The sequence below is a fragment of the Semicossyphus pulcher genome, unplaced genomic scaffold (assembly GCF_022749685.1).
Source record: "Semicossyphus pulcher isolate SPU_LCO1_2020_fin unplaced genomic scaffold, fSemPul1.0.p SCAF_5, whole genome shotgun sequence".
Classification (NCBI taxonomy): domain Eukaryota; kingdom Metazoa; phylum Chordata; class Actinopteri; order Labriformes; family Labridae; genus Semicossyphus; species Semicossyphus pulcher.
Genome location: NW_027211726.1, coordinates 10,693,573 through 10,720,884, shown reverse-complemented (window position 1 = coordinate 10,720,884; position 27,312 = coordinate 10,693,573). Strand labels below are relative to the sequence as shown.

At 43.8% G+C, this 27,312-nt stretch overlaps 1 protein-coding gene across 1 annotated transcript in view; it reads left to right on the top strand.

The window, feature by feature from the left end:
- Positions 1-1,838: 1,838 nt before the first annotated feature.
- LOC138608374 (dolichyl-diphosphooligosaccharide--protein glycosyltransferase subunit STT3B) overlaps positions 1,839-27,312 on the top strand; it is a 103,789-nt gene continuing 78,315 nt past the window's right edge. Inside the window, exon 1 of the mRNA XM_069680949.1 lies at positions 1,839-2,286. Coding sequence (XP_069537050.1) covers positions 2,024-2,286 — 263 coding nt within the window. The 5' untranslated portion in view covers positions 1,839-2,023. The remainder of the gene's footprint in view (positions 2,287-27,312) is intronic.

Genomic DNA, 27,312 nt, shown 5'->3' with positions numbered 1-27,312 from the left:
TTTTGGCTGCCTTTCATTGTGCCTTGGCCTTTTGACAATAGATGCGATAGAGGCAATCTTCACAGCCCGCATTTCTATTTGTCTGAAAGGTCACCTATTCAGAATTTGAAGATAGAGGGGTGAAGAGGTAGAGTGCTCATCATGGCTTAAGCAGGCCTTGATGAATGACCGAGGAGCTGTGCATAGTGTATACAGATGTAAAGCGTGTATGTGGGATTACATGTGTTTGCATGCATTGACTCTTGAGTGTGTGCACGAATCCTTCCTGTCACTCACTTTCAGCTATGCGATCTCTTTATGAACTCAAAACTCTTATCCACTTCTGTCACTCCACACACTCTCCACGATGACCCCCATCTATTTTCATAATCATCTTTTTAACTCTCCTTTCTTATCAGCCTTTTTATCTCCCCGTCTCTCCATCGCCGTAGTCTCATCTCCCCCTCTTATCTCCTCCTCGTCTCCGCGGAAGATAGCCTCCATCCACAGCTGCGCTAAGCCGGCTCTAACTTCAGTCCAATTCTTCTGCATGAATATTTCATTTACATTTTTTAAAGTCATCATCTTATGGGTGACAGGGTAGCTGTAAACACTGCTGACGGAGAGGAAGGAGGGGGAATTGGGCCAATTTGGGGAGTTTTCACCCGAGCATCAAACTTAGCGCTAAAAGTGGATATAATTAACAATTTGTTTGATTTTGTAAAGCATGCAGTCTTTTCCAAACATACATCTGATAAACAGTTATTCCCCAAGTGTGATGCATCTCTTTAAACACTCTCATAAATGACCTAAAGCAATTGGCATTGAAATAAGCTGCAGACCGTATGGACTATTAATTTTAATTTATGATAATATTCTGGAGGTCAGTTATTAAAAACATTCCTGCTTGTTCAGAAAACAGCTCCCTTGATTGTTCAGTGCCTCCGTGCAGAAGAAAAGCTGCATTATATAGAACAAAATGTCAGAGGAGATGAGGAAAAAGTATTTTTTGCCAATCTGACTCCAAAGCCGAGTTGTCTCTATTTCTGACATTACAAAGACGAGGGTGGTTGCCCTATTGTTTCCCTCCTTTGAGACTGAATCGCATCTCAGATAAATCAATAATGCTTCCTGTCTCTGTCTTGTGGTTATATGAAACAGCGAAAGCAAAAAATGAATGTACACAATCAATCAAAAACTCGAGCATTTATTTGAAATGTTAGGTGTCTTATTCCAGTATAGGCTTTCAAGGCTGCAGGGGAAAGTTGTGAAAGTACATCCTGAGTTTAAAAGAATGATGAATGCTGTGTTCTTGTCGTTGCTGGGGGACATAATAATGATGAGACGCATCAATCTTTATTACAACTCCAGCACCCAGTCCAGAACATCCAAGGGCAACAGAAATATTGCACTCACAGAGAACATTTATCTTCACACACCTGCCTATAGCTTCTTGCTGTGAGGAAACAGAGTCCCTTTGCATTTTACACTATGGCTCATATCTCTTATTTGTTATTCTCTGTGACAAATGACTAATTCAGCTCTGTAACTCGAAGCCAAGTAATAAGGGATTTTATTTATAGTGAGCACGAGAATGACTCAATTTTATATACAACAGGGGATAATCCTTATTTCAATCAGGAGCAGCTGTAATTTTGTGTATTTCCATTGGTGGACTCATATGTCTATCTAGCTAGTTTAGCTCTCTGATTGGCTTTAAGTCATAAAACCCCGCCCTCTAGTACCTGTCGATCTGTGAGAGGCCGCCATGGCTTTCGAACGCCCCGCCTACCGTTACGTCCCGCCCCTTTCCACCGGCGTTCAATCGGCAGGCGTTTTGACTGTTGCAGGCTCGGTATGTGGCGCATGAGTGTGCGTTTCGGGATGTAACGGCTGCCTGTCGGAGTATCCATACTGAATTTAAACATACATATATACCCGGGGGACTCACAAGAGAAAATACTTAAACTAAGGGAGTTTACGACAGTACGGAGTGGAGGGAGACACGGGAGCGTGGCAGGAGGGACCGACACCGCACGCAGAAATGGCGGAGCACCACACAGCCAGCGACGGCAAGCAGCACAAAGCGTCCACCAACGCCGGGGGCTCGGTGCACGGGAACAGCAGACCCGGCGCCGCGGGTGGAGGAGGGGGCAAAGGAGGCCTGTCTGGCGGGCTCACACAGCCGGCAGGATGGCAGTCTTTACTCTCGTTTAGCATTCTTTTTTTGGCCTGCCTGGCGGGATTCAGCTCCAGACTTTTCGCGGTGATCCGGTTCGAGAGCATCATCCACGAGTTTGATCCATGGTGAGTTAGCTGACGTTTGGGTGCCCGGGAAGAGTGCTTTTAGTGGGAATGAAAGACAGATTGAGACCCACATCGCTTCAGAGGGGTCATTTTTATCTAATTTATTCTTGTGTTCATTAAATTCACTGTATTTTTATTACTCTTACAAGTCAGTACAATAACAGCCACTGTTTTGAAACACTTCTGTTAACGTTAGCTCCTAAAAATCAAGAGAAACGGTTGTTTCAACATGACCAACGGCAGGATTTGTCTCTGATGTTGTGAGGACACTCTTTGAATATGAGCCCAGTTGCGTGATGTATTGTCTCAAGGACCTTGACATTTAAATATGATCATGTGGAGTGACATGCAGCTAGCTTGTCTGGTTTGACCACTATAACATGATGTTGATTTTGCTTTCTCATAACAGTAAGTATGAAAGTGAGCCGCACGAGGAGGCTTCAGCTGCAGGTGCAACTTTGAGGAAAACGTGTGCGGAAGACCTGCACGATTTCTCTCCATTCATGCTGTGTTTTAATTCAATGGCAACTCAAGTCATTGTGAGCGAGTGAAGTTGAAAAATGGTTGCTTCTGTGGGGATTATCTCTTCAGCGGTGGTCGATATGATTGATTAAGGCTGTTCCGCTGGTGGTATAGATTCTGATATAGAGTTTAACATAACTTGCTGTTATGTTGATGGCGGAGAAATGCATTCTGGGCTACCAGCATTTTTAGTGAAATAACAGCCGGTGCTCATCACAGCAGCAGCCTGCTTTAACCCGGAAGCCAGCTGATCCGCTCTTGTATGTCTGCCATCACAATGCAGGATTATTCCGCTTTGTAACAGTGTCACATGGGGCCCACAAGTGTCCGCCTGCTTGCAATGCACATGCACAGTCATTCCCCTGGCTGCTCTCGTGCACTCTGTAGAGACAGCACGACTGATGCATTCATTTATTAATTTTCAAGGACAGGTGCTCCATCTTGTTCAGGGTGACACTTGCTTCTTCAATTATGTTGATAACTTGATTGCATTTTATGGCCTACAGGGGGCACGACTTATGGCTGTGAGAGGTCCCACATGGTTCAGAGGAGCTTGATCTAGCTCCGAGACTGGTATTTGCACCAAGGACTGACCTTAGCACCATTAATGAGTGGCTACCCCCCTCATTAAACCCTGTATTATTTAATTTTTTACAGCTTTCATATGTCGGATTATTAGCGTCCTGGGTGGTCACACAGTTGGTATATAGCTGCACATCACAGTGAAAGTGCGAGCAGTTTTCTTTTAGTATGAGGCAATAAAACTGCATCAGTTTCCACAGTTGCAGAGTTAAAGCTGCACTGTTCTTTGGCCTGATGTTACAGAAAAGAAAGCAAAGGCAGCACCCTTTGATTTTCCAAAGTTAAAAAGCCCTTGTAGCTGTGTGCCGACTGCATCTGTTGTTCTCAGAAATGTGCTCTCCACCCCTTAGAAGAAAACAATGGCAGGATGGAACTCCTATTGTAGGCTTGGATATGCAAAACGGCGAATTAAGCTACAAAGTAATGTTTATAAAGATGCAGATTTACACCAGAAATCCATCTTGCATCATTCTCCTCCCTGCAGACGTCTTCTGACCCCTCGTGTAATCCTGATCAGCTCGCTCAGAACCATTGCCCTACATTTATTCAATCGCTAACACTCTCAGGAATAATTCGGCGTGTATAGCAGCCATAACACTATGGAGTTTTTGTATAGATTAACACATAAACCTGACCCCAGTGAGTACCTTGCGTAGAATACTGAATGAAACATTATTCACAGATTTATTCTGGTATCTCCTCTTGACTCTTAGAAATAGAATCCATCTGTATCTCTCTACAAAGAAGGTTTTTATCCGTATACTCAGTTAGATTTAACAAATTCTCACTTTTTTTGAGTCGAGAGAAAGAGTCAAAAAAGACGAGAAAGCGTGTATTTTACAACCGCAGGCACATTGGATGCTGATTGAAAGTGACCCCCCCCCCCAGACACACATGATTAGTGCCATTTTCCTCTGAATGCTTGGATGCTGTTATTGATTTGTTCCTCTGCGCAGAGCTTCAAATTATCTGCAGATACCCATTACGTTAAACAAGCCGGCAATTTGAAGAATGAAGATTGGATTTACAAGCTCCGAAATGTCAGGCTTATTCTGCAATATGCAAACACTACACGCTGAAGTGATTTTCTCGCGAGTCCCCGATATGACTTGCCTGTTATCTTCCCGTGCTCATTTTGCTTTCTTATATTTGTTGATTATTCTTCGCCGACATTCAAGTGAGATCCCCCTCCCCCCCGTCTTTCACCCCATTCAGCAAAGTAATTAGTTTCTAAACTTGTGTCCCGACTTAAAAATGGATGTCACGTTCTTTAAACGGCTCTAGATTAATGCTCAATCTTTTTTTATTGGCAACGAGTCAGTGTGTGATTTCAGCTAAAATGTTGTCGTGATTGCTGGGAGGACTTTTCCTCGTGGAGATGTCACTGCTCAGCTATGCTCGGAGAAAAATCTCTTCTTGAGTACCACTTGTGCTGCTCAGAAGAGACAGATTTGTTCCCGCTCCTTGGGTTGACTTTTATACAAAATTTCTGTCCAGTTTATTGAGTAAGTGGAAGGAAAATGTAACTCGACTCAAAGCTGTACGCTGAGGCAAATATGTGTGTGTGTGTGGAGCTTTCCCTGGAAGCAGTCAAGTATTTTTCCACCCTGGTTATGTCAGGATGTTGAGCCTGTTCTGACAGTAGAGTGAGGGAAGCAGAGGCATCCCTGTCAGGTAAATAATGAGCAGGATGCTCTGGTATAGCAGCGCAGACGGACACATCCACACTCAGACCTAAACTCCTACCCGCTCTTCGACTGGTCGACACCACAGGCGCCGCTGCTTCGCATGACTGGAGCTCTGTTTGAGGTCTAGGTGGATGCTAACAGTGTGTCACATGGGATTAAAGTTGTGGGTTTGTACATGTCATTCTGAAATCCTCAGATGGGAAAAGTTGATACAATATTTATCTTATAGGGATGCCAGAAATGTGGCCACTCTTGAGTGAAAAGTTCTGCTTAGTTTTTGCTGAACTGATCCAATTTATTCCTCCACAAATATTCAGATATCTCAACTTGGCTTATCTACCAATACCAATTACTGATACCAGAGCTGCAGTTTAGAATATGGACCACACTGTATGAAACTAATTGAAACACTTTTAATGTAAAGTAGGGCTGAATAATATATCGTTTAACAATCGCAATTGCGATGTGCAGGTGCAATAGTGAAGCAAATTGGGTGAAACTTGTCAAGCTGCTTTATTACCGCTCGGTGCAAAACGAAAACTCGCCATTTTCTCGTTTTCCGTCACTAATCTGCAGGAAAAGTCCGAGTGATATTTCATTACTGCCGCCCTTTAACAGAGCCTGTGTGTCCCCTGCCTGTAACTGTAAGCAAACACACAACGCTGCTGCCGTCATAGATCATGTCGTCAGACTGAACGAGGCAGACGCCCCTCATGTATTCCTGCCATCAGCTGAAACTTCGCCCCGATGCTGGTTAACGCTGTGGCCTCATAAACGGACCGTTTACAGAGCGTAGTGTTTACTTTTAGCGGCTACACCTGCGGCAAACACGGCGTGAGGTTGTGCCGACAGGAAGCAGGAGACGGTGAGCTTTCGTTTCAAAAAGTTGCTTCCACGGGCCGGTCACTCTGATTAAACTTCTATTTAAACATCGTTAGAATGGTAGACGACATACCGTAAAAGTAACGTCGCTCCACCTGAACTCTTTCTACTTTTTCATGCAGGTATCAGAGTCGCTGATACATAGTGTGGTAAAAGTAGGAGAGTGGTTTTGTTTTGTTAGAAGAAAATAAAAGTATGACTGTTAATTGTTTATATGGGCATGAAAAGTTACAGCGTTAATCTGGTATAATTTACGATATTCTTTAAAATCGCAAGAAGCCCTGATACATGGTAACATGACCAACCAGTCTTGTCACATCCTAATATCATGGTTTCTGCCTCCATTGCAGTTAGTTTTGTGGTAGTTTGAGGCTTGGTTTGTCAGGGTTAAAACCTGCCATGTAATGCCTCTGCATTAAAATGACTATAATGACCAGGCCATGACAAACAAAACAACAAAAATATTAGACATCGCCACTTGATGGTGACAAACAAACTGTGTTAAAAGTTGGTTAGATTTGATTGAAGACCGATAACCAGCCAGCCAATTAGGCCAGTGTCTGCTCTGACACGAACACCTCTACTTCTAAGGCATAATGTGGAAGTTTGATAACCGTCATGCGCCATTATTTTTATGCTTGTATAGATAACGCACATATAAATCCAGAAACTAAAAAAGTTATTGGTTCGGGTTTTGTTTGCTTAAAGTGACTAGCGTGCTGAAATAGTTGCCAAATTGGTTGTCTGGGTGAGTGGAAAAGGTTGTGTTCAGGTTCAGGTAGTAAGAGACGGTTGTTATTGTAGTTTTTGCGCCATCTGCTACTCTTGTGTTTGTGTGCCATCTGCGTGCTCACTCAACACAGCAGCGTTGCCAGGTTAAAAGAAGATTTTCAGCCCAAGAGCCGTTGGAGAAGTGCCTAACATGCTCTAAAACTATCACAACACATCAGCTTATTTCTGCTCTTCCTTTCAGCTGATCCTGCTTTCGCTGCTTTATTTTAACCCGCCTCTCTCCACGCACTCTGCGAAATTCAGTTGTATTAAGGTGTGAATTTTTCTTCGGAAACACTCACAGAAAGTGTGTAACAAGAACTTTCTTTGGCACCTTCAGCATCCCTAATTATCTGCCCGGGAAACCTGCAGAGCTGGCTGCTCGAACACCACTCAAGATGGAAAGTGATTCAGAATCTCAGACCTTTTTTAGGAGCTGGTGACATCACTTCTTGTAAAACACAAAGCAAACATCTTGTGAAATCCGCCCGCTTTTGATCGTTAATCCCAAAAATAGAGGAGCGTGATTTAACACCTGGAATGTCAGAAGCTTTGGCAGATGCCTCGTACAACCTCCACTATCTGAAACAACACTTTGATATCGGTTAACACCTCAGAAAGTGTTCCTGACCCTCTTTGATAATCCCGTCTTTGCTGCTGAATGTGCTGCGAGAAAGAAATCTCCCCACGAGTGATGTTAGCGTCTCAGCTGTTTTAAGAGTCAGCAAAAATTAATGGGGGTTGCAGCTTCTGTGCGTGTTCTCTCTCCCTCCTCCTCCTCTCTCTCCGCTCCTGTCTTTCTCAAACACAAAAAACACGACGTCTGTCTTTAAGTAGATAAGGCCATCCCAGGAGCGCCCGCTGGCACGGTATTATGGGAAAATGGCGAATAATTCATCGATCTTCCTACCAGACTCTTGGCGAGAGCTGTGATGCCGGCCTCCGACCGACTGTCCAAATGCCTATGAAATATTCAGCATTGAGACTTTGGCTGTTACCTGAAGCAGTAAACGCTTCAGTGAGTGGCCATCCTCTGTCATAATAGTCCGGTTTCCTACGCTTACATTATTCTTTGCTTAATAGATTAGAGGTTACCATGGTAGCATATTTCACATCATACCTCAGTGCCAAAGGTAATGACTATTTTGGCTGCAGCTCTTTTGTCTCCGCTCCAGCGTTGCAGCAGGCCAGGCTTCCTCGCACAGATCACAACACTTGCAGGAGAAAGGTTTTTATTCTCCCTTGCAGAACTTTTTTTTTTTTTTATTTACTCCTCAGTCAGGGGAACTCATGTCAAGCCCGTGATGATGAAGTGCTATTCCCCAGGCGGGGCCTCCCAGCGGACTAGTGTCAGCCATGGAAGAGGGGTGTTTGTGAATAAGAGGTGTGCTGCTTGTGTGTGTGTGTGTGACGGAGAGCGACAGATCTGTTTCAGGACACCTGGGGCGTGTGTAGATGAGCTGAGGCTGCAAGGAGCATCGGGCGTCAGGACACCACCAGCAAGCACAATTAAATGCAACATTTCATACCAGATTTAGCTCGTTTTATTTGTTCAGCAGAGACTAGTATGACACAGGTCTGTCACATGACCACTTAGATGAATCACCACCCTCTTTTCTGAGGCTCTTGGCTGTAGATGATAAAAACTAAGCTATTCCAGGAGGCGATTACCAAAGGGTAATACACAACATAAAGGTGAAAAGCACTTCTTGACTCATTCACGCTGTATAGAAGGAGCTGATGCCCCAGTTTAAAGCCCACAATTTGCCTGTCAGCCAATTTGGTCGGGCAATTCTGACATTGTTTGCAAGATTGCTACCTAACAAGAGGTGCTTGTCAGCAGCCCGCAGGCCACACGAGTCACCTATGCCTTGATGGAGGATAATGGCGCTGAGAGGTAGCCCAATTTGTTAGCATGATGAATTGCCTCTGCTGCGCATTCAGACCAATATTTGTGTCTGCGTGCTCTCCCTGTGAGATGCACAGCATGTTTGGATCCAAAGTGTTTGTTTATTTTTACATTTAATTACACGCAGGTGCGATAGGTCCAGCTTAACCTGCTGCTCCAGTACAATGTAGCTATAGCTATTACTCATTGCAAATTACCTTGAGCTGCTCGTCCGCCTTACCTTTCTGAACCGCAGTCTTCTGCTTGTTTTGGCAGGAGTCTGCTAATGAGATTTTAAGAGCATTGTCCTGACAGATTGAGCACTGTGTGTTCCAACTCTGTGCGTTTTATTGAAGGTAAGGGGTGTGATCTTGTCCTCCTATAACGTAAAGAGGTGGCAGCAATGCAACACAAGAAACTGCTTACACCTAAGCTTGGCGCTTATAGCAACACTGAGGATGCACTGTGCAGTGTTTCCTTAAAGGAGAAGTTTGGTATTTTTAAGCCGGGGACCTGTTTTTACAAATTTGGGTGTGGAAATGACTCAGAGGAACAGAAACTTTTGGAATCGGTCCAATGCCGTAGCCGCAATATGGCCGCAAAATAATCCCCTGGGGCAATTGGGCCCGATCAAAGTACGTCCACTAAAAGTGCTTGTTTTTGCTGGCAGGCTCAGCATTACGGAAATTATCCATACAAAGATCGTCCTTTTTTTTAAAGAGTAAGATCCTTTTTGTGTAACCAGAAACGGAAGTCTCGCTCTGAAATCTCGTGGGTGGTGAGAAGTTGACTGAACAGGACGGCGGAAGCGCAAGTTAGAGTTGGAGAGAGGATTTGTTTACGTAGAGGACTGCCAGCAAGAATATATTTCAAAAGCCATGGCTGAATATTTATCTGATTTTGACGATGAAGATGAGTCATTTGAATTCGATGGGCGTCCCTATTTATTTGAGCCGGACGAAGAGCTCATAGAAATTGAAGCGAGAACGAGGAGAGAGAGGGAGAGAGAGGGGCAACATGCGGAGGAGCTCGAACCAACTGCTGCCAGGCTGCGAAGCTCGGGAAATTGGTGAATGAGACTTCTGTTTCTGGTTACACAAAAAGGATCTTACTGTGTAAAAAAAAAAAATGTCCGTAATGTTGTCGGACATCTGGAGTAACAATCTGCGCCTGTCAGTGGCAAACATAAGCTCTTTTAGTGGACGTACTTTGACCAGTCTGTATCCAGCTAGGGCGGAGGCCCGATTCCAACATTTTTTGTTCCTTTGTTTGTTTTGTTCCAAATTTGTAAAAACATAGGGCAGAGGTTTAAAAATACAGAACTTCTCCTTTAACTGTACTACTAGGTTTAAAACAATTGAAATTACACCCCAGATCCCCATGTGGCAGTGCATTTGTCTTTTTCAGAGTAACGTTATCGTTATGGGTTGAATGCTATCAGATTCCAAACACAACACACATCATGAAAGTAAAGTAATACCTTAGTTTTGGACTGAAGAATCCATGTTTTTTTCCCATTTTTTGTTGTGACAGCTCCGGTGTAGGTTTGAAGGACAGTTTGCTCTAATCATTGAAACACTTGTAGTGTGGGTAGACTCCTCACAGCTGCTGATAGCTGAAGTGTAACACTGTTATCATCGCTGGCACAGGACTGAACCACTACATTGAAACTGGATTGTTATTCATACAGCAGGTTGAAGTGTTTGGCTTTGAAAATGTTACCTCAACTGTTGCAATGATGCTGATGAAAGGTGTTATTGCGCAGACAGATAAGACTCTAATCAGGGGATTAAGCCACTAAGTTTACGATGATAAAGTATTTATAAGATTGAATTTCAAAGCGTCTTAGCAAAGACATTCCTGAAAGGAGATATAGTAGCTATATCACAGGCCGTTTTGTTGCACTGTTGGTATAACTGTCCAACCATTATTGTGTCTATTACTGGAACTGAACTTGAAGTGGGGCCAGAAACAGACTGTGTAGCCAAACTCAATTTATCCCCTGTGTCCTCATCTATAGAAAAATGCTAGGACAAACTTTCTGCACACACACTCGCTCATCAGCGTTGTGTCACGCAGAGTGGAGATGCGTGGTCGATGCCGCGTTTGTCAAGCTGTTTGTTCTGTGTTGTCATGTGCGCTTTGATGTGATTGTTGTTGCATGACCAGCCAGCCTGCAGAACTCAATCCGTCCGGGGGAAAAACAGAAGGAGAGACGTGTCCGCTTAACAAATGCACGGCTTTAATTGACGGAGATGCCTTTGTACGCCTGTGCCAGTGCGCTCTCTCTTTGTGTGTTTTCCTATAGCGCTGTGTGCATCAGTATTAGCGGCGTGTGGCCGGTCAGCAGTCAGTCTTTTTAGTTTCAGCACAGACGTCTCCTCACTCTTCCATATCGGTGAACAGAGATGCGCTGTTCAGAGTTCACAGGGTGCAGTCCTACATTTAAGTAAAGGGGTTGCGAAGTCGGACTTGGCATGTGTTATTAAAGGATGAAAGCTGCAGTGGAAGACAACAGGTGTACACGATGCATCTGCAGACTCAACCCTAAAGTAGGGCTTATCCCGAGGGGCCACAAGTGGAGATATACTTGTACAAGGAAACCCAATATCTGCTTGTTTGTCAGTCTTACTGTAGATCATTTCTAGCCAGACAATGTGTTCGCTCGGCTTCGGTGTTTTCCTCCTCTCCCTCATGTTGTGCTTTGAAGTGGTCCTTGATGCCCCCTTGGATGGTGTTTGGGGTGGAAGTGGGGCTGAGTGAACAGAATCTGTGCTTATCATACATCCCTGTCCTCTTACTGACAGGAGTCAGCATGCAGCTCTGTGGGCGAGCGCACCTGCATACAGAGAGGAGTGAGAGAACCACTGGTAAGATGGTAGGAGGCAGAGAGAGAGAGAGAGAGAGAAGAAATTAATGCCTGCCAGGCATCCAATCTGAGGGAGGTTTTGGTGGAGCAGCCAAAGAGATTTCATTGTTTCAAACACAGCTTCATCAGTTTGTTTGTGCGTGTGCATGTACGTGTGTAATGTCTTTGTGTTTTGATGCAAGGAGGAAAGGGTAGATTTATTATTTTGTCAGCCTCAGGTTAAATTGAATGTCTTCTGTAGCTGATAGACTTCTTACAGCAGAGCCTATTTAATAAGATCAGCCGCTTTAAGCATCTCCGAAGCATTACTGAATAGTTAAAAAAGCTCACATCAGCTTATTCTTGGGTGTTTTTTTTTTTTTCTGCTTTCAGATTAATCCCTTCAACATTTTGCAGGAACTCCCCTGGAATTCACTGTTTAGCATCAGCAGCAGACCAGGTAGATGTTGTAAGAGCTGGCTTAATTAAATAAATCCCAGAGAGGATGTAGAACGAAGGTCGGGTGGATGTAGGCACACCGTGGCGCTCGGTGTAATCATTTAGATATTTGAGTTTTCTACTCAGTGAGCTGGTTTTCTGTTCTAGTAAGTTACCCGCTGAATTCTGTATTTTTTATGTGTAAATTGGACGATTCCTCAGTTAGATGATTGGCCTGTGATCATTCTGTTGTCATTAGATTTTGTTATGTCTCCTTTATTCCTTTTCCTTGACTGAAGGTACGATTTCAATAAGCCTTTTGCATATCTTTGTTATCATCTCATGCAAGTGAATCTGTGTTTAGTTTTTGTCGTCTGAAATTACTGCAATACAGAACAGTCGGTCTTGTCACTGCGAATAAACTGCACCCATCACTGCTTTTGTGTTTTTCTAAAGAATCACTTGGCCTCCCCTCCTAGCACTCAGTTTTGTAAAGGCAACTCACAGTACCCGCTCTTACAACATCTCTATACTGTGTCATCCCTTCATTCTCGTGCGTGCATGCTGCCTCATGTAACCCACAAAGAACCAGAGAGTATTCACTTTTCAGTTTTTATATTCAGAACAAATCCAGATTAGTTGATTTGCTGAATGTTATTTGGTTTCCGTTTGAAAGTAATAATTTGAAAGTCTAATATTACTCAGCTCATTGTATATCTGCAAACAGCCATCTATATCTCCATAATAGCCGTACTTTCCCCTTGTTTTTCTGCTGCAGATGTGTCTATTATTCAGCTGTTGTGTTTGTGTTCATTTTCCTCGGCCCATTGAGAGCGGATGACTTTATTGTCGCAGCACAGCCACTGGCAAGCCCACCTGGTGTGACATTACGGAGCATTATGGTCTGAGGCCATGGCTTTGTTTCAGGCCGCCAGTACAGCTGACTGCCAGGCAAAAGGACAGAACTACCCAGGGATGCTTTTGTTGTGTTGTCGGGCACAGGCGAACGGATGAGTTGTCGAGGGGAGGCGTGGGCGGAAGAGGGCTCAGGGCAGGGGGTGAGGAATGACAGATGGACGGATGAAGTGGTGTCAACCCGGACAGAATGGCAGCTGGAATAGGTTGTCAATCTGAGACTGGCTGAGAAAGACGAGCCTGTCAGGCTGCTGTCATATCACCGTGCTTATCAAATAGGGCATCTGGCAGCAGGTAGTCTGGTCGAGCCACACCAGCTATGAACCAAGGCAGAGCATCGAGTCTAGATTGTACTTACTATGCAGCTATATAACATAGTGTTAAAAATGACGTTATCTGCGGTAGGGATACCTAAATAGGGAAATGTTCCCACCGGTTATAAAACCATTACACAACCAGTGTTAGGATTAAAGTGGACATTTGACAAGGAAAGATATTTGCTGATAACACTCTCACTTTGATCTCTGGCATTAGATCTTCTGCCACCTTGACTGTGAACTGCCTTTTTCCATGGCTCTTAAAGTCTCTCACCACATAAGTAAAATCTGAACACGGCCACTATGCTTCTGCCAAATGGAGCACACTTGATTTATAAAAGTGTCATTTGTCGGACTGATAACGTGCTTAAAAAATGAAAATAACAATGAGGAAGAAACCTGCACAGTATTACAAAAAAGTGACCTTGCGATTACTTTTTGTGCTTCAATATTTATTCTGATATAAAAAAATAAAAATAAATGCAGGGTTGTTAGGGCTGTGATGGTATTGAATTTTTCTAAAAGCAGTGAAACACTAATGCCCCTTTGCGGTTAGGTGGTTGACCACCGCCCCAGCCCACTGCCTGTTTTGTTTACTGCAGCGCGTCCCCCAGATGGTAAAACATCATCGGCATGCATGAGCATAAGTGGTGGAAAGGCAAGTTTATTAACCACTACTGAGTTCATATCCTTACTAGTTGTTGTTGTAGCAGCTAGACAAGCATGTCGCGAGGCGTTTGCGCCGATTCGATGCGCAGAGTAGGGATGCACGATATTATCGGCACGTTATCGGTATCGGCCGATATTGGCTTAAAAATGAACTATCGGATATCGGCCAACACGCCGATATCCGCCAATATAATTAACCGATAAAATAATGGGCTGCGGCATACTTGATTAAATGCCCGACCTCGGCGCAATGTCCCCCGGCGCAAAGAAGACCTGCGCGGCGCAGCGTGATGACGTCACGTGTGTCTACCTGCAACATGAGAGAGTTAGAAGCCAAAATGTCCGTGGTGTGGACGTGTTTCAAAGTGTCCGAAATAGATCGCAAAACTGCTATTTGCAATGACTGCTCAGCTTCGGTGATGCGAGGAGGAGCCAAGGCAAAGTCTTTCAACACTACAAACTTGATTAACCATCTCAAGACCCGTCACCCCGACCGCTGTAACAAATGTGATAAGAGTATCACCATTATACTGTACGCTAATTCCAATACAGAAGAGAGTTGATGATCTCTGCAATTAGATGTGCGGGAAAAAAAGATCTCTATCGGTATCGGTAATCGTCTAAACGAGTTGTAAAAATATCGGCATATCGGATATCGGCAAAAAATCCAATATCGTGCATCCCTAGCTATAACCTTTGAAATCAATGCTCACCCTATCCTACTTCCTGTTGGCACACACAATACTACACTACACTGCAGGTGTATCTGCTAAAAGTACACTCAGCGTTCTGTTAACCTCTACAAGGATGGACATATAGAGGTCTTTGCTTAAGATGTAGCAGTTCAGCCTGAGCTCTCAGAGTTAACATTTATTGGACATTTTCTGAAGTACACTTCAATATCTAACACTGCTTTTTGTAAGAATTTGACATTTTTGCCTTTGGGTTTGCTTACTTACCCATGAAGAGAGCTCACATAGAAATCTCTGGGATGCCGGGTTTGCTTTTATTTCAGCCATAACCTTTAGGTCACTGTCATTATTTGAACACCTGCCTCCCGCTATCACGTCCGTGCCGGTCGGAGTGACAGAAGGGCCGATGTAATGTGAGTGCTCGCTGAGAACAGGTTTTCCCTCATGGAAACTGTGGGCATTGTTGGCATGCGGCTAACCTGCTGCTATAAAAAATCTAAGGAGCGCTTTGAGACTAGCATGAGTCATTGTAGCTCCAGGCAACCTACAGCAGGCATCGGTGCACTTTCAGGCCATTAGATAAACAGTTAGTTTCAGCCTTAAGACATCTTTGATTTTAGAAAAGCAGAGCTTTCAAATTCTCATGAAAGATTATAGGCTTACCACAGATTTCTTCTGAACCCTATTTGACAGATAAATATAGACACAGCTCTTTATACATGGTGGGATGAAATAAAAAATGAATTGGGACCTCTACATCAGAGTCAGGGTATTTTCAGAGGAAAAAAATGAGTGTAAAAGGCCTTTATCTCTGTGCAAAACCCGAAAAACTACATGATTATCTTCTTGCGATGGCTACACCTGAAAGTGCTTTCAGTAGATTGTACTGTGTGTTGTCCTACCACGTCTTACAGCCGCTGTTTGGATGACTTATTCAAACACTTATTCAAACCGCCATAAAGAGGACAATGCGGCATTCCAGACATTCAACAATCCTGAAACACCTTTGTGTCGACTTTGTTCTGCTCTGCAAACCTGCTGTACCTGTCCAATACTCAGAAAAAGGGCGTTATAGCCAAACTATAACTCTTTTCACACTGACATTTGCAAAGTTACTGCTTTCATTTTCTACAGATGCAACAAGACGAGGTCAGTTTATTTTGTAATCTAATTTCAACTGCAGCCTCATCTCGCAACCTTTGAGTCTGCAGAGACTCACACACGTCTGCCCACTCGCTTTGCCTTTTATGATGTTTCCTCTTGATGTAACCAAGTCTTCTGAAAAGATTTGCCGAAATTAATAAATAAACCGGTCGCTCCACCCCACCCCCACCCAGAGCCCACTCTTTAATTTAATTTGTCCTTGAGACGTGTAGCAGCACCAAAGAAGAACAGCTTTTCCTTCCAAATGCTAATCATTGTCCCGCGTGCCGCGCTCCCTCATGCGTTCCGTCGTCTTTCTACATTTCCAAACCGCTGGATGGACTGACCCACTTGATTCGGAGGCTTAGTCTTCGCCTTCTGCTGATATCCCGAAAACTTTCTGTCATCCTTCGACGCTCTCGGTCTCACTGTTCACTTTATGTGAAGCTGATTTTACTTCATGGCGGAGATGTAAGCCAACTATTCTTGGAGTCTTGAGTCACAGAGAAGAGCAGTGTATTATGCTGCCAAACTGCTGCTGAGTCAGACTCCATATGGATGCCACGATGATGCCAGCATATCCCTCACATCCCTCACATTTTCTCTTGTTTTATCAGGAGAAAACATGGTGAAGATTCAGTGCGTCTTTGTTTGGTGTGTATAATCCAAATCAGACTTGGACAGCTGACACGCATACAGTTTTGTCCATAATGTATTCGGTGTCTGCATAAACAGATGTGTTCATGTGGTTATCATCTGGCATTGTGGTGAATTATGGACTTCACATGGATGGACTGCACAGACGAGAGAAACGATGAAATTTACATCATGCTGGAAGACGAGACTATAACTTGGATTTTGCTTTGCATCTGAACACAACAAGGATTATGTCTTTCGTGATTGTCAATTTCACAGATTTGATGCCAATTGGTCAAGCACAATTTTCCTGGATTCACACAAACTAGAAATGTGAGTATGTAGCTGTTTCAGTGCATTCTGCTTAGAGTTAACCTAAAGGTGAGTTGCCATCGATTGTTTTGAACTTTGATGCTAAAGGTTTAAGTCACTAAAGAGCTCTGCAGGAACAGTTTGTGCAAACAAGAGGACTCTGTAATGGTGTGTGAGAAATGGTAAAGAGGTGGACAGCCATGAATGTGGGGCCACCGCTGCCAAGTCCTAGTAAAATTAAATGTATCAAAAATCTTAAGGCCCTAAAGCTGCACTTTTTAAGACCGGTTTTATGAGAGCTTTTGGTCATGTCCACCTTGGGTACCACACATTACTGGCTCCCATCTACCGTACTATCCAAACATTATCTACACCGCTTATCCTGCACAGGGTCACAGGGGAACGGGCTGGAACGTATCCCAGCTGTCATTGAGCGAGAGGCAGGGTACACCCTGGACTGATCGCCGGTCAACAACAGGACTGACACATCGTGGCAAACAATGTTTCACTGTGACACCTACAGGCGATTTTAGAGTCACCAATGAACCTAACGAGCATGTCTTTGGATTGTGGGAGGAAGCCGGACATACAAACTCCACACTACAAGGCCCACTTCGTCCAAACCAGGATTCGAACTAGGAACTTTCTCCCTGTGAGGCGACGGCGCTAACCACTGCACCATGTAGCCCTCCTACGGCACTATCCATTCTAAATTGAGCTGAGCTTCAATTTCAAAACCAATAGCAGCTACTTTGTTGAAGGACTCTGAAGGCATCAAACACGAGGAGATGGATGCTATTTTTGCGAGTACTCTTTTAGAGTGCCTATCTTTGTAAAGCAACTACTGGCTCCTTGGATATTCCCCATCCAAGTCCATCAAAAATATATCAGTAGGTAATTGCTTGGATCGGTCATGACCCTTAATTCTGATGATTCCACTGCTGCTCAGGATAAATTGAATTAACTCATGTAAATGTTTTATAGATCTTCAGTTGGCTTGTTATTTATGGCCGTAATGTGATTTGAACCTCCTGTAGCTGCTCTTTTTGTGACGGGTGCTCCTGCTTTGCATTTGACACCTAAATCAAAGCCGGTGAAGTCAATCTTAGGCCTCTGATGGTATCACCCTCCCTCCCACATCTTTTCATCTCAACCTGTGACCTTCAAAGCATGTCTCCTTTTTAAGAAGGTGCACCCTAGTTAGCGAGATCAAGGAGGATGTTTCCGACACTTACGGAAGGGATCCGGCTCTGATGATGGCACCTCTCCATTAAAAATGCTCCTAAAGCTTCATTGGAAAATATGAAGGAGATCATTAGGCACTTGATATGATTTCACTCAGGAGAGATAAGTGACCTCAGACGTCGTCGTTTCCCTTGCAATATAGCTCCAGCACTTTGGCAATTACCACAGTCATTAGAATTTCATCTACCATGACTGCTTATCTTGACCTTGAAAGATACTTTTCCCGATCCAAGTGGAAACCTGACAGAGGTGCTCTTCTCTCCGTCACTCTTATTTTCTAGCTTTCTTCATTTCTTTTATGTTTCTTTCTTCTCTTCCCATGAGCTTGTCTTTGTAACTTAGCAAGCAAGTCTTGTTCTCAGACTGTGATCTGACTCCCATCTGGTCCTTCCAGCTACCAAGTGTTTCATTTCAAAGCATGATGAATTTGTCGACCATATCGACATGTCGGCCCTGTTGTTTTTTAAAGTCATAAAGCTGGACCCCTGCATCGGTGACGAACGTTTGTGTATTGTGAAAGGAATGGCTACGTTTAGGCTTTAATGTATTTCTCTTTGACTTTGATTCCCTGCTAACCCCCCACAGTCAGTCAGTGTGCCAGTTAGGTTGTTATGGAATATTATTTTTGATAATGCTCTTACTGCTGCCATCTGGTACGCCATGTGATGTAAATTCCTTTGGGATTTTGCTGCCAGAATTCATCTACTTTCCTCTTTATAAGGGGGTTTACTCTATTTAGCATTTTAGACCGCAAATAGGATTGATTTTGAAAACCTTATGGAATTTGGGAATATTTTGGGAGGTGGATTTTGTGTTGAGGGGAATAATGAGTGAAAGAGGGGGTATTATGCTGTTTCACATTTTAAGACATATATATGATGTTACAATGTTGGATGTCCAGACTAAACGTGGGTGAAGTTTCAAATCTGTAGGTAAAAGTATTTTGGAATAATCCCCAGGCTTTTCTGCAGGCTGCTGTGAACGCCAGGTTTCACACAGTTTTTTCTTCAGCCTGCACTTTGTGACGTCACAAAGTGCAGGTTGTAGGGGCGGGGTTTCTTAAAGAGACAGAGCTGACTGAGTCGTTTCAGGCAGAGGCTGTATGAGGGCCTGCACAGAGCACCAGTGTGAGGGGAAAATGACGAGTTTTTTTAACTGTAAATTATGCTAAGCTACTCCACAGGTGTCACAGAGTGAAATATGAAGTTTGAAATTAGCATAATACCCCCTCTTTAACTGTCTAGTGGATGCTTTGAATTAGGGCTGCACAATAATGGCCTAAATGATAATCATGATTATTTTGATCAATACTAAGATCATGATTATTATTTGTGATTATTTTTATTTTATGGCCTTCATACTATATACATTCATACACTCATCATACTGCACTTTGAGGTGTATTTTCAGGCAAGTTAGTTGTGTTGCTTTGTGGCGCAGACACAGGTTTCATTCACTCTTTGGAAATATTTTTTTCTTGCTTAACATCACTTTCCCTAAACCCTTAATACCTCCAAACAACCGACGATGAGCCGTTTCAGGGGACCAGCTCTTCGTCTTCTGTTCCAGACATTTGGCTTTTGTGCCTCCCAACTCTCTCTGTAGTTTACTGTTCCACTCTAAACCGCTGCTGTTAAGGTAGGTGATCATTACATGACATGCTAACTCCCCCAAAAGTAAGACTAAAACCTCTCGATCGCCCCCCTGGGGGAGTGCCTGTTCGAGAGTGAGTTTTCTATGGGCGGAGCACCGTTTTAAATATCAATATCACTGTCAATTATGTTTATTTAAAGCGTGGGAAGCCTAAGTTGTGATCGGGATTAATATGCCATTAACTGTGCAGCCCTATTTTGAATTATACTTTGATATAATAAAATGGAAAATTATGCCACATGGGGGTTTTTTAGTACTTGTTGGAAAAATTCAGTCGTTGAAACCTTGAGCTCTAGGAAATCATGTTGGGCTTTTTCACCATTTTCTGACATTTCACGGACTGAACCATTATTTAATTTGCCAAGAAGGCAATTGGCAAATTAATACACATTGATAGGTCCATCTTTTTTACCTTTACAGTAAGCCCTGCCAGTTCGCAGCAGTCGAAATACTGTTCAGCCAAAGAGATGCTCAAGAGCATGTCTTCATTTAACCACATCTTAAATTGTGCATATTTTTATTTGAATGGGTTAAGCGGAACCCCTCCAGGCGCGGTACTTCATTTTTTACAATGTTTAACAAATAGCAGACTGTGGTGGTGCTGCTACGCTCGGCTGCATTATGGTGAGGTCGTAGATTGGGCCAGTAGGTGGCCATTAGCCAGATGCTCTTCCATTGAATGAATTCCTCGGAGGGAATGTTTGGGGATGGTTGGTTCAACCCGATTAACATTTAATTCAGGCTGGGACAGGTTGGGCTGCTTTAGTCCAGCTGAAGTGCTAATAAGTTCATTTCATCCGGAATAAGAGTAAATGAGCCTTTGCAGCGGAACTGCTGCCGCGTGTTGCCGAAGGTACAGAGTATTACTGTGATTTATACCGACACTGGCAATATTTAAAAAAGGTGTTGTACTCTTTCTCTCTGTCGTTGTCTTGATAGGGGACACTTTGAAACTGGCAAAAAGCATGTGTCCTTAAGGTGCTGGCTGTAACAGCGTGTCACATTAGTCTTGCTGTGTGCATCAGAATCATTCACTTGCTGAGGGAAATCGGAGGGACGAGTCCCCCTTCTGCATTTCTGGGCTGCAGTTCAATCAGAAGTCGGGCTGAGAAAGTCATCTGTTACTTTCTCCGTCTTCACCACCCTCTCTTTTCATCTCGCACACACACACTGTACCTGCGGTTGCTGCAGCTATAGCTGGCATAATGTCGCTATGACACTCACACCGCCAAGGTTAGCCCTATTTGATGAGGCCCGGAAGACAAAAGCTGAATTTAGCTGTAAATGGACCGCAGTGCCATCTCTCAGGCTAGCTGTTAAAAGGTGCTGGATCTGTCTCCCCTCTGGCTGGGATTTGGAGATTTGCTACCCAGACAAGAGCCTGAGAGGAAGCCCTCGCTCTCATTCACCACTCCAAAATCTATGGAGTGTGGATTCTTCATCCAGGATGAGCTCATTGTTGCCTTTTATGTATTCTCTTTGCCCGCAGCCCTGTTTTCTAGCAAAGATGCTATCAGCGCGCATTTCACACAGATACATTATCTGTGAGTGCTTGTGCTGCTTGATTTTTATCTTTGCTGAAGTTTCAAAGTCGGATTAGGGCAGCTGTGTGTTTTCAGAGAGGAATGAGTGATTAGATTTGTGTTGCTGTGTACTTTTTAGACACTGTGTTCATATCGTAGCTGTGCTGACAGCTTGCTTACCTTAGCTCTGTTCAGCTCCTAAGTTGCGTCATGGTGTACCATAATTTTCATGCTCTTTGTTGTTTATTTTAGTGATATCCTGAAGCATTAGGGCAAACCGTGGCAGCTTGAAATAAACAAAGAGAGGACTGTAATAGTACACCGATATAAACAAGTTTGAAAAAAGAACGTTTATCCACATTGCAGCAACCACTTTGTCTTTGATGTAGCTGGATGTGGAAGCAGCTTCTCACAGTTTCCCGGTTCTTCTCATGCCACGACGCCAAAATAGGTCACACAGCTGTTTGACAGAGCACCACATGTTGAGTGGTGAGTAATTGTGTTAACGCAGACTAAAAAGTTTGGACCTTAAAAACTCTCGCTCAGACACTTAACAAAACTCATCCCCATGCTGAGATGCATTCGGGATGCCTTGACCTCAGCGATAAGCAGAATCGCATACAGCCAAAGTATTCTCCATTTAGCCAAGAGCAATCCTTCATCCTCGGCAGTGGAGCCCTAAAGCGTGGAGGCCTCACCATGTCTGGGGTGACATTTAATTGGAAGAATAACCAAAGGCTCATTGTCTTTCGTCTGCCTGCAATTACCACAGCAATTTTGCCCCCCAGCAGACAAATCAATGTCCTCTTCCTCCGGTTTAATTATACATGCAGAGTCGCGGTTATGACGGAGTAGCTTTTTCTGTGTCGTACAAAGTTGGGAAGGCTCCCATGGAGATATCTGTATTCTGCATGGTTGCTCATTAGATTGCGTGGATCATTAAAGGCCGCTACATCAAACAAGCTTTCTTTGGGTTGCATGCACTGAGCGCATGTTGCCTGTGTTGTCTTTGCCTCTCGAGCTTCTACAAAGGAGACCTGATCTGGCATAGGAATCTTTGAGGCAGTCTATGATCCCCCCCCCCATTTTTCTACCATGGAGTTTTTGAGCAATTTAAATTATTTCTGAAAGACATAAAAGGGCCTACGACTGTACGCCACTATATTTGAGTCTGTAAAAAGCTTTTAATTGCTGTAAATTTTGTTTACTCTGAGTCGCTCTCTGCTTTACTGAAGGGCAGCATCTTTTGTAAGCATGAGCGATGCACTCTGTCACTCCAGTTCACTCAGGTTAAATAACATTTAAATAAAGGTTAATGTGGGCACTGAAATAAGCAAATGGCTCGGTATTCACAGAGTGTTTGTGCAGTCTGTCAACAGAATGCTTTAGCCTTAACACCTCTCCTGTTTCTCCAAACACAATTTAACACTGCATTTATATGCACAAAGTGTCAGTGGTTGTTAGCTGTGCTGCTATTGAAGAAAATGGAGCACACAGTCCGTGTCTGAAGTGAGGTTTTTACTATTGCAGGTAGGTACTTTGAAGCTATACAAAGTGCAACTGATGACTAAGCTTTTTATCTCGCCTAAAGATCTTTTTTGCTATGAGAGATTTTTTGCAGCTGGTTCATGAAGCCAAGGTGCATTACAAAATGTAGCCATACTCAGATGGAAGTAAGAGAAGACATTGTGGCTGGAAAGCTAATTTTTCACACTATGTCTAAGGCTCCTGTCTGTTTGTCGAAGGTGGCTGGTTGGCTGTCAGTCAATGTCACTGATATACTGATTATACAGCACCTGCTGTTATTGCGACCTGGAAAGGTTGATTTATAATAAACTGTTTTGATTGGCTACAGACACAGAGCCATCATGACAGACAGATGACAGTGGCATGCTAACTGGTACAAACAGATATTTCTACCCTTTCAGAAAGAGACGGGACATCCACTACACACAGTAATACTTGTAATAATAGTAATAACTTGGATTTATATAGCGCCTTTCAAAAAACCCAAGGTCGCTCTACATGGGAGTTCAAACACAAACAACTAAACACAAGTACAAGGAAAGAAAGCAAAGTGAGCTGGGTAAGGGTTGTTATTGATTGTAGAGCTTGTTGAAAAGGAAGGTTTTGAGCAGTTTTTTAAGTGAGCGAATGGTTGTTGCATTGTGGTTCTCAACAGGGAGAGAGTTCCAGAGGGGAGGGGCTGCCACGCTGAAGGCTCTCTCCCCCAAAAGTCTGCATGCGGGTGTGGGGAATGGTGAGCAGGCCCGTGTCTGAGGGCAGCCGATTCCGGGACGGGGTATAGGGATGGAGGAGGTCAAAAAGGTATCTTGACCTCCTCCAACCCACAGCTTATCTACAGGGGTGCCTCAAGGGTCAGTGCTCGGTCCCCTTCTCTTTTCAATATATACCACCTCATTTGGTGCAATCATTCGCTCCCCATGGTTTCTCATACCATTGCTATGTGGACAATACCCAACTCTTCCTGTTATTCCCACCAGATGACACTACAGCCTCAGCACAGATCTCATCATGCCTTGCCAATATCACTAAATGAAAGAATGAACGCCACCTTCAGCTCAACCTATCCAAGACTGAGCTCCTTGTCATCCCAGCCAGCCCCTCTATACAACTACAGATCAATATTCAGCATGAATAAACTGAACTCCAAGCCATTAAGTCTGCCTGGAACCTGGGTGTCATTATTGATGACCAGCTAACCATTAAGGTTCACGTGGCCACGATTGCTCATTCATGTCGATTTGCCCTGTACAACATCAGGAAGATCAGACCCTACCTATCAGAGCATTCAACACAACTGCCGGTACAGGCTCTCGTAATATCAGGCATGGACTACAACTCCCCACTGGCAGGCCTTCCTGTGTGTACATTCAAACCTCTGCAGATGATCCAGAACGCAGCAGTGTGACTGGTCTTCAATCAACCCAAAACAGCAAGTCACTCCACTGTTCATATCCCTCCACTGGCTCCCAGTTGCCACTCACATCAAATTCAGAACCCTGTTACTTGCTTAAAAAACAGCATTGTTAAGGTACTGTGGGGCCAGGGCATGGAGGGATTTATAGGTGAGAAGGAGGATTTTATCGGAGATGCAGTACCTGACCGGGAGCCAGTGAAGGTGGATGAGGGTTGGGGTGATGTGTTGCCAGGGCTTGGTGCGGGTCAGAACCCTGGCAGCACAGTTCTGCACATACTGGAGCCTGTCCAGGGATTTGCTGGGTATCCCGGACAGGACTCCATTGCAGTAGTCCAGATAGGTGTTAATGAAGGCGTGTATGGTAGACTCTGCCACAGAATCAGGGAGTGATGATCAGAGTCTGGAAGTGATTTTGAGGTGGTAGAATGCAGATTTTGTGATTGATTTACACAGTGGATCTATGCTGTAAATTAGACTCAGTGAGCTTTATAATTCCTTTATATTATCAATATGCATGGTCCTCCAGAGATCTAATATGTTTTTCCATTATAAAAGAGAAGCCCACACTTCTTCACACATCTTTGCTGCCGCCAATAACTACTGTTAAAGAGCAGCGAAGAGAGGAACTTATTTCAGGTAAGTTATTATGTGATTAAGGCAAACAAACACAGTCTGTGCTAGCAGAACATTTGCGGTTAGTCAGAGCTACACTTAATAAAGCAGTTTCAGAGCATTTAGCTGAGCTGCAGCTAATGTTAGCTCACCTTGTGTCTAGAGCCCTTTTCCCACTAGTCTTAAAAACCCACTAACACCCAGCTTTTTTGCTAAGTGGGAAAGATTATAATTGGCATTCAGACCCGGGTCAAATTACTCTGCAGTAGACACGGGTAATTATCGCCTCGGCTTCGATACGATTATGGGACACAAAACCCAGACTGACACGCTAATCTACGACTCGATGCTATGGCACGCATTGACGTTCCGCCCGCTGTTGCATAAATACTTAAGAACAACATACAACGGCGTATTTATTTGTTTGTTTTGTGCAAGATGCAGCAACACTGGCAAGACTGCGAGGTGAGAGAGCTTCTTCTGATTTGAGGGGAAAGAAGAAATAAGGTGACAACGCGACCCTGGTTCCGGCTCGTTTGTGCTGTCAGGCGCTGTCGCAGCAGAAAAGAGAGCGAAAGGAGTATTCTCCACTGGCAATGGGAATAGAAACAAGCGGCATTTATTAGTGGGTCCTCCCAGGTCTGAAAAACCAGCATCAACCCACTAATTTTTGTGTGAAAGTTGTATCGGTGTTTCTTGTTTATTAAAGGTAAGGATTCCTTCAGTTGTCATCATTTTCTAGGTTTTCACTGGCGTCGAATTTAACCGCAAAAGATTCCTCCACCCCACTCCAAAACGCTGATTATAATGTTAAAAACCAGCGTTTTTCTGATGCTCCTCTGCAAACACAAGAGAAAGAAACGTGACAAAAACTTGTTAAAATTGTTTTGTCAGGGATTAAAAATGGGATTGGAACATCTCTGCTTGGTACAGCCGCTAATTAAAACTACAGAAGCCTGTTAGAACAAAAAGTACTCATTTGTTTCCTTAGACATGGACGTGTATCTATGAGGACTTGATTTTGTTCACAAACAACTCACTTGTTGATTTTTTTAAGCCGGCCATCGCTGAGTTCTTCTTAGCAGGGAGCTGTTTTTAAGCCTCAGAGGACAGACATGCTTTGGATATTCAAAGAGTGGACTGTCTTTCACTGAGAAATTAATAGCAGATTTACTGGCTACTTGCTGTTAACAGCTCTTATTTTTCATGCAAGTGAAATAAAGCTCGTACCCCAGTTAGTTGTATAGCCACAGTAGAAAGCCCAGACTCCGTGTTTGTGCTCTCTGTGCGATGGAGAGGCGATAAGATTTGGGAATTTGTACCTCCTCAAAGACTCCCCTGTGGACGAATGAGACATTGCTTTGTGGTTACTCTAGGAAAAGAGAGAAAAAGATGAGAGGGGGGGAGTGAGAAACACTCCACTTCTTTCCCTTCCATTATCTCATAGCCAAAGAATATAAAACAGCAGAGGCAGCCATGTGTTGGGAAATAATGATGAAGGGACCGCGGTGGTGCAGAAGACAGTGTGTAATTACTCAGCACTGGCAGTAAATTTTGACCCCTCAGGATTTCTGAACCACAGTGGCAGGCCCATTCACATAGATATGGCAGCTTTGGGGCAGCAATAACTTGCGTTATGATGTTGGCGCTCTGTATTAACGATTGTTGAGTTTGCAGAGAGACATTGTGGGAAGTGCTCAGTATCATCTTCTTGACTGGAGCGTTATTGAACGCTTTGCACTGCTGTTTAAGCCAATGAGGCGTGAATGTCTTAACCCACTTTCTCCACTGTCTCTTAGCAACTCTGCAGCTCATAGCAAAGCCATTATAGCAATAACAACATTTTGACCAGGGGAACCAACTGTATGTAGACATTGTAATTGGTCCACGGTTGTGTTTTTAACACTCAGTTTATGGTTTCATTTCAGACCGTTTTGTCGTCGTTATCGAGCTTTTCTCCCAGAATCCCGCATCCCTGCAGCAGGTGGATGTTCGGGAGGAAGAGGAGATGATTTTGAGGCTGGGGATGGGAGCTGCCCTCAGTTAACCCTCACTGCAGGATTTTCAGCCGAGAGCCTCGCAGGGGGGGATTTAGTATTGCTGGTGTGTAGCTCCGAAATGTGCTGGTCTGTCTGAGCCTTAAAGCCTTTGAGTTGAGTTCCGTCACATCCATTGCAAGGATACTTGTTGCCTCAAACAAGTACATGATTGGGAGTTGTTCGGCATGCTTATTAGCTTTCTCATAACACCTCGTCAATAGTCAGACTTCGGTGAAAACATGGGCTCATTTTTTTTTTTTTTGCCAAATCACGATAAAGCATTCAGAGTTCTTTTTGCCTTCAATAGAGATCTCAGCCTGTGATGATTAGGCCTGTAATTATTGCTGCTGTTTGTCCTCTGTGTTTGTGTTTGTGATATCCAATTGATTAGCCGGCCGTTATGACAGCGACGCTCTTGGTGTGCCAGTAATTACTCCCTGTCTCCGGGATTCACTGCTGCCTGCTGTTCCCGCCTGGCTCTCCCGTTGCCTTGCCTATTTTCGGTCGATGGTAACAGTGGGTTTTGATAAAAGAGAAGCCTCGGCCCCAGTGGACGTCTTGGCTAAATGTGGAATTGGCATGCCTTTCATCAGTTTCCTTTGATTTATGCAGTTTGAAATCCAGTGACTGTGCTTTTGGGAACGTCACGTTTCCTATGCCTCTCCTTACCTTTTAAACGGACTCAAAGTGAAAGTCTTTAGTTGGCTTTG